General features: G+C 40.8%; 1 protein-coding gene across 4 annotated transcripts in view; it reads right to left on the reverse strand.

The window, feature by feature from the left end:
* ncam1b (neural cell adhesion molecule 1b) overlaps nucleotides 1–8,543 on the reverse strand; it is an 88,414-nt gene that overhangs the window by 39,782 nt on the left and 40,089 nt on the right. For all 4 annotated transcript variants that reach the window (XM_080771791.1, XM_080771790.1, XM_080771792.1 and 1 more), the window contains exons 3-7: nucleotides 7,483–7,692; nucleotides 4,414–4,557; nucleotides 1,701–1,838; nucleotides 1,290–1,407; nucleotides 288–448 (exon numbers count right to left, since the gene is read on the reverse strand). In XM_080771791.1, the coding sequence (XP_080627917.1) occupies nucleotides 288–448; nucleotides 1,290–1,407; nucleotides 1,701–1,838; nucleotides 4,414–4,557; nucleotides 7,483–7,692 (771 nt within the window). The remainder of the gene's footprint in view (nucleotides 1–287; nucleotides 449–1,289; nucleotides 1,408–1,700; nucleotides 1,839–4,413; nucleotides 4,558–7,482; nucleotides 7,693–8,543) is intronic.

The raw sequence follows: 8,543 nt of genomic DNA on the forward strand, positions 1-8,543 counted from the left end.
ACACACACACACACACACACACACATGCGTCAGCATGCACAAGAAATATGACGGTGATGGCCTAGAAGTATGCGAGATTAGCTGTGGGCCCTAGTCACATACAGAAAAAACAAACAGGGAAAAGACATGATCTCCTGTGTGGAGATAAAAATACGGAATGTTCCAACCCCTGTTCCAAACCCACCTACACATTGTCACACTTCAACCACACACACTGCGTTTATATACAGTACGCACTGTATTTCTGTATGTTCCCAACTTTCGGCAAGACAAAAATCTGTCCTTACCAAACACTCTCAGGCTTAGCTCTTTCTCGCTCTCCCCGGCCTTGTTCTTGGCAATGCAGGTGTATTCTCCTTCATCCAACTTGGTGACATCCATTATTGTAATCTCGGAGCCATCCTCATTAAAGCTGTATTTCTGTCCTGCATCCAGAACTACTCCATTCCTGATAATGACAGTGTATAGCACGCTCACATTATGATGATTCCAATTACAATCACAACATTTACTGTGTAATTGAGAGTGAAAAGAATACAAAATAACAATCAGCTCACGTTAGCATGAACAGTTCATTTGTGTGGAGAAATAAGATACCGTTTAGTTTGTTGTTAAATTTGAACATCTCTAGCAATCTCTAACAATGCGGAATTCAGTCAGAATAATACTGCTTGCAGGATACAAGCAGTATTATTATTAACCTAGCATAAACTAAGTTGAACAGTTTTTCATTTGGTTTATTAGTTTATTTATTAGAAATATTATCTCAGTCAAAGCAAACAAAAGGCAATCATTGTAGTAACGTTTTTTGCTTGGTTCAGCACATACAGTATACAGTATGCATACATACTGTACAGTCACAGTACACAGTGTATGTGTATGTGTAATTTAGTTTTACAATCATCCTCACATTTTGTTAATAGAAGATAGGTGTATTTGACACCATGATCAACGATGCTCTGTTAAGTGTCACGTTTCACCTGTCCCATATCTCCTTATGTTCTCTAAGAAGGTTAGAGCAATTAGAGCACGCTGCACTGGGATTATAGACAGATTAACAATGGCAGGGAGGCTATCACGGTCTCTGTGATTAATTCACATGTTATTCTCGTCGTAAACCTTTTCCCTGATGCAGTCTCTGGGGATAAGCTGACTCAATGTGTACACTAACAGAACACAGCCTACACTACAGTATACCACTGACTTATGCGGTGTACAACATTCTGACATCGAGCTCCTGACACGACACCTGAGTGTGAATGTGTGGGTTGTTACTGCTGGAGGCTTACTGTGTCCAGGTCACCATGGGTTCAGGAAAGCCATCGACAGCACAAGTCAACATGGTGGACTGCCCAACATCTGCGGTGGAATTCACCTCCGACTGCCATACCCTGATGGTTGGGAGCACTGACACAAGCAGATAGATAGATAGAGAGAGACACACAGACAGACAGACAGACAGACAGACAGACAGACAGACAGACAGACAAGTCAACAGTGGGTGGAGTAAATAAATTATCACCCTTCTGATCCCGGTCGCTTCTATGGACCTTCCAGCTTATCTAAGACAACAGCAGTTGTTTGAGAACAAGCTCTGCGTCCAGCATAATCATAAAAGGGTCAATAGGACATGCACTGCATACAAAGACGCAGACCGCAGTGAAATGACAGAGATGTAAAGAGGAGAAAAGAGGGCTCACCATTGACAATGACCTTGATAATCCGTAGATCGATCTCACCGCGGGACATGAGGCGGCCCTCGCAGGTATACAAGCCCTCATCTGTCTTCTTGATGCCATGGATCTGAAGGTGGTTGTTAGCCAGTATCTTGAACCGAACTGAGAGCAATCAGAACGTGATTGTACATATATCATTTAGCTAGTGATGTTACATTTCCAGGGATCATATCTTAAAGCAATTACGTAAAACTCGAGTGACAAAGTTAATTCCTATGAAAATTGTTTTATCACCATGTAATGAATATGAATAGGGGGGAGGGGAGAATCCATTAACATTAACATCAATCAAGCATGTGTGATCCAAATCATTATCTGCAATTTCACCATATATCTTTTTTTATGACTGGCTCCGGCACCATTTCTAGTGTATCGACAATGTGCTGGAAAAAGACATAACCCATTTTGGGCGGGAACCCCTTTTGGTGTTAGCATCATGTTATGCATTAGCTATTGAAAAATAGCAGATCTACAAGCTCATAGCGTGCCACCGAGTGGCATTAGTTGTAAATAACAAGGACACCTTTGTGTCAATATTTGTATGTAATCAACAGAAACCAACCACTTTCTGTCTGATTACACTGAGCTTTACAACCAAATCATATTCATTCCATTAAAGTGGTTCTGCACAGTTCTACAAAAAAATGAAAATGTTGCCATAACAGTGGAACATCAGCACAACCATGGTAAAGTTCAGTTAGGAAAGAAAAGTGAACCAATTATAAGCATGTACTGCAGTAATTCAAAATACTATTATAAACCAATCAAGGTTTGTGACCGAGTTAATATTTTTCAGCCAGCCACAAGAATATTCCGCATTACATGTTATTTTTTAGTGCGAAGGATGCGTGGGGGCTAAAATATATATTTTAGCTCCCACGCTCCCACGTTCTGATATATTATTATCTGATATATTATATATAATATATCAGAACACACAGTAAGCTCAGGAACATGGTTGCAAAAAAAGGATGTTAACAACCAAGGAAATTTATATTTATATTAAATTATAGATATATCTTCACGCCTGGTCTAGTGAAGAATATGCTTCCCACCACAAACACACATAGCCTATACCAGCCCAGGATGAAATCTTGCCAGAGCCAGCATCCCCTTCACTATTTCCCTCTTAGCTCTCTACTGTGTTTGTGTCAAGCTAGTACATCCCACTCTCTGTAAGAAGACAACAACAACAGAAACATAGATTTTGCTTCGACTATCCTCACTCTGGCAATGGGATATTTCAATCTGAAAACTCCCAGTCAGAATCAGAATAGTAGGATGTGCTTTAAACATTCTTAGGGTTGTATATTGTTGCCGTCGGCAGAAACCTATCTCCATACAGTGTCACACAAAAGCATCAAAACAAAGTATCAACAAGCTCGAACGCTTTTGATCTGCTACTTTAGCTATTTTTGAATTTGAATCGTGAAAAGTAACAGTTTTGGACATTCACATTTTACATTTCTATATGTTCTGACTTCAGAAGCAAACTCTGTTCATTTAGAGTCTAAATTAACACCCTTGGTGTATATTGGTCAATTTTATTAAGTTTAGACCAATACACCAAAATTCATTGGATTAACCACATGAACCCCAGCAGCCCTAATCTGGGCATATCATAATAGGGAAAGAAATGTGGTGAAAATGGCCTACCGGTATCTACAAGCTCACAATGCATCGCAGCGTGGTGATGGTCATCATGGCCTACCGGTAACTACAAGCTCACAATGCATGGCAGCGTGGTGATGGTCATCATGGCCTACCGGTAACTACAAGCTCACAATGCATGGCAGCGTGGTGATGGTCATCATGGCCTACCGGTAACTACAAGCTCACAATGCATGGCAGCGTGGTGATGGTCATCATGGCCTACCGGTAACTACAAGCTCACAATGCATGGCAGCGTGGTGATGGTCATCATGGCCTACCGGTAACTACAAGCTCACAATGCATCGCAGCGTGGTGATGGTCATCATGGGCTTAACCACATGAATCCTAGCATCCCTATTCTGGGCGTGTCATAACTGGTGGACCGTGGACAGTTGCAGAAAACAAGTAGTAGATCTACTATAGAAGGCTAGAAGCTCAAAACGCATCACGTTACAACACATTTTGAGATTTGGTGTAGGCCAAGTGCAGAAGGTCGTTTGGTCTTTCTTTCTTACAATTTCTTACAATTTCTTACAATATTGTTTGCTGTAAAGGTTATCATGTTTGTATGCCCATCTTGTCGCCAAGATAGATAGTATTCACAGTGTGATCACGTTCTGTTGTGATGGATTACACATGTCGGTTTGATTAAGATTTACAAGCTTCAAAACTGCATTTTTGTTGTCCATCCTAGGGACGCCAGATCTCCAGAACTATGAAGCTGGAAAATGATGACTATAATATGGACAGATGTGGACAGATGCCACATTAATTAATGTATTAAACCATCTATAGCAAAAGCACACATTTGGATGCAGGAAAACTGCATCTGTACAGTAAGTTAACTCAATATTCTCATGCATATGCTATAATTTATCATTTGTCAGAAAACTGTTGTGTGGAAGAAAGAACTTGACAGCTGAGAGGGAACTAGTATGGCTGAGTGAAAACAAATGACAGGGGCAGGGGACACATGTGACAGATAAAAGTGAAATACTGCTAATGCCATCCTTGATGATCTTACCATCCTTTTTCATCTCCACTTTTTTCCCTTTGTGTTTCCATAGGACGGTAGGAGGTGGTGTACTGATGACATCACAGACAATGACGGCGCTGTCCCCTTCGTTAAACTCTTGAGGTGAGGGGGCATTTGTGAAGGTTATCTTTTCTGCAATGTGACATGCAAGACATTAAGTCAGTGGTTTAATATGTTTAAAGCAAAACAAATGCCTTCTGAATCAACAGTTCACACTTTCAAGAATTTTCAAAATTGTTGAAAAATAGTAGATGTACAAGCCAACCCAAAAATCTAAAATGACACAGATGGTTTCCCAGCAGATTATGGAACATTTACAGAAAATTCATATTGCAATACAACCAGGCATTTAGTGTGATAAAGCCATTTAATTTGGTTGTTTTCAGAAAGTATTATTATATTAGAGGCTGGTAACTAAATTATTATTATTAGTTTTTTACGATTAACACACAAAAATTGATTTGCACAACCTTCACTTAATGTACCTAATCGCTCGACACAATTTGCACTACATCACACTCCCTTATCTGCATTAGACTCTGACTCTGACACTCTGATGTCAATTACACATTACCTTCAAGTTGTTGTCCAAACAATACACACAATGTTCAGTTGTTGCACACACTTCTCACATAACATCTCAAAGCATCAACCTACAACACACAAATAGTCAAATCTCTAAACATTCAGATCTGGTGAGCATCAGGACTGCAGCATAAAGGGACTTGAGAGCAAGCCTCTGTTTTGTTGGGTGAACAATGGAGAACCTTGCAGAGATCGACAACCAGAGAAGGAGAGGGGTAAGAGTGAGAGGAGGACAAGGAGGAGGTAGAGTAGGTGGACAAAGAGAAGGAGGGAGAGGAGGACAAGAAGTAGGAGGAGGGGGAGGAAGAGCAAGAGGAGGTGGAAGATGAAGAAGAGGAGAAAGAAGGAGAACGGTCATATCTAATGAGATTCGGGCAACTGTGGTTGACCATGTGCTCAATCATGGTTTGACCATGAGCCAGAGGGTCCAACCCAATCTCAGTCACTACAGTTGCTGGCATCATTAGAACATTTTTCTGTTCTATTCCTTATTTCCTTCCACCTTATTCTCCTTTCCTGAATCCTATTGAGGAGTTATTTTCAGCTTGGAGGTAGAAGTTATATGAACGGAACCCACAGAGCTAGCTTTGAGCAGGCTGGTTTACAGTTTAAAAATTACAGTTTGACTATGAGAAAGTAGGCCTACACAGAGTCATTATACAAAAGGAGAAATTGCTCGTTCTCCAGAGTCATTGTCATTCATGCGTGTTCCATTTCTATGATTGTGTTTTAAAATGTTCACTTCATTGTGCTGTAAATGCTTGGTAGTGTGTAGCCAATGCTTAGTTGTGTGTACTCAATGAATGGTATGTGTGTGTCATTTGAAAATATGGCTGTGTGTACCAAATGAAAACACGAGTTCCATTTTGGGAACAGTTAAGAGATTTGATGGCAAAGAGGCATCATGGAAAAGGAGAGTCAGGGTTTAGCATTTTGTGTGTGAGGTTTTCAGTTTTGTGTGTGCAGTTTTGAGAATGCCGTTAGGTTGTGAAAAACATGTTTTAACAATCGTGAAAAACTGTAATAAAGTGGGGGGTCTTGTTTTACAGCCACATGGGGGCATGCCACTTGCAGATTTTGAATGGCATTATCAGTGGTGGCAATCATCTATTTTATCTTGAACTGCACGTTGGACAAAGGTGCACCTCCAGTGGCGTATTCTGTATCAGCAAAACTAATCTAGTCATTGGGCCTACTGTATTTAGAGACAAAGGCTTTGTAATATGAGCTATATTTACTTATCATTGCCGCAGCCGCACACCAAAAGTAGCAGAACTACAAGCTCACAACGCATCACATTCACAGCACAATGCATTGTGAGCTTGTAAATCGGCAATTTTCAGTGCACAACAACCACCCTCAACTAAGTATAAATAACTCAAGCTTTAGTTTGTTTGTCCCCCTATACATGATTTACTAGACTTTGCAAAGAAAAGTACTAGAATAATACCATATTGTATTGTAATAACAAGTAAGACGCGCAAACGCGTGAAGCGAACGCAGCTCGTGTGTGTGCATGTCTGTCTGTCTGTCTGTGTGTCTGTCCCGCTGTTACTGTATATGTGGACCTGGCCCCTTTTGTGCCCATATATGGAGCTGAGTGATTCACAAATCACTCAGCTCCATATATGGGCACAAAGGGGGGGGGACACACACAGACACACAGACACACAGACAGACATGATATGCTAGGTCTCATAGTAAGTGCTCACTGCATTCGCAATCACTGCGTTCGCAACAATACAAATACTATACCACCAATATCACAAGTACGACGCGCAAACGCGGGAAGCGAACGCAGCTCGTACATATTTGGGTTTTGGACGTATAGCTGCTTTGGGGACTCCTTATATGGTTATGGCTGAGTCATGGTGACGTAACAGCGGGACAGACACACACACACAGACACACACACAGACAGACATGATCTGCTAGTTCATATGGAACATAAGGAGTATATCCTGGAACTTGAGAACTGTTCAATGGACAGGTGGCAGCATCTTGAGAGGATCTTGAGAGGTTTTAAGGTGGGGACGTCACATTCTCTTTTTATATAAGGTCTGAAATAACACTGTTAGTTTCAGTTTAGAAAATCTGAAGATTCAAAGTGCGATGTTCATGGACTTTTGCTGATGGTTGGCATGAACGGGAAATAAAAGCCATTAGTCAAACGAATGCACAATAGACAGGATCATTAGGCGGACCTCTAACACGCTTCAATAGGTTTATTGAACAGTTGAAAAAGGAAAATCTATTTTCACTTGAAAAGAAAGGGAAAGAACATGATACCCTTGAGCAGTCAATAAAATACAGCTGTATGCCTTCAAAATAAAGGATTTGTTTCTCTACACTTACTTTAATGGCTGGAACTTACATTTTAATAAATCATTAGCACCCAAAATAAATAAATTGTCTGTGCTTAGAACACCCACTTACTGGATTCAAAGAACATGCATATAAACAGGTGCTTACGGTAGATTTTTACGTTGACCGTTGACTCAGCTTGCTGATCTCCATTGGTAGCTACACACTTGTATGTTCCGGCGTTCTCAGTCCCAGCTTTATAAAGTGTGAGTGTGGAAGAGGACTCATCGTTGCGGCTTACGGTGATGTCTGGCCTGTGCGGTTCTATCCTGTCGCCGCTTGGTCCAAACCAGTCTATGTGTTTTGCCACACCAACAACTGAGCACAGAGAAAAAGCAACACGTGAAATCACTTACTGGTGGCAACTCTTAACTTAAGTTACATTGGTTAAAACAACTTGAGGGCCCAGGACGGAGGTCTCCGCCTTATTAATTAATTACGTCTGATGCCCAGGACTAATAAGGAGATCAATCAAAAGACGGAACATTAATCATTCCATAACCTCTACATCTAGCTACTACATCCAAGATGGCGCCTTGTGCACCTTGAAATGGGCTCTGAAGCTGCAAATCGCTGAGCATGCTGATTTACTGGTTCCAACTTCCAACTACAGCCGGGCATTCAAGGTGTTTTAATCTACATGGCATGCATAAAAGTAGGCCATTGGGCCAAATATGGTAAAAAACAAACAAACAAAAAGTCCAAATGAGAAAAAGAGGTTGCGCATCACCAATGGTTTTCAGTGGAGTGCCAAACCCAAATCCAGTATACATCAAAAAATAGGAATTAAAAAAAATCCAAAAAGGTAGCACATCCAAAAATTAAACAAACGGTGGACAAAGTACTCTCATTTCCATTTCTTTATTGGCACGCACCAAAAAGGAACGCTTACGGCCTTACGCCTTCATCAGAGCTCTGCTCAGAGCTCTGCTCTGATGAAGGCTGCATAGCCGAAACGCGTAAGCCAATAAAGAAATGGAAATGTGAGTACTTTGTCCACCGCTTGTTACATTTTTGGATGTGTTACCTTTTTGAAACAAAAAGTCCACTCGTCAACAAAAAAGAGGCAGGAGTGTTAGCTTGTAAATCCGAATGTCTTTTTTCCAGTTTTTTCCAGGATTTTTTGGTTTTAATGGAAATGATAGCAAAGCCTTAGTTAAATTCACAGT

Source organism: Protomyctophum bolini (genome assembly GCF_963924005.1).
Source record: "Protomyctophum bolini genome assembly, chromosome: 9".
Taxonomy (NCBI): Eukaryota; Metazoa; Chordata; class Actinopteri; order Myctophiformes; family Myctophidae; genus Protomyctophum; species Protomyctophum bolini.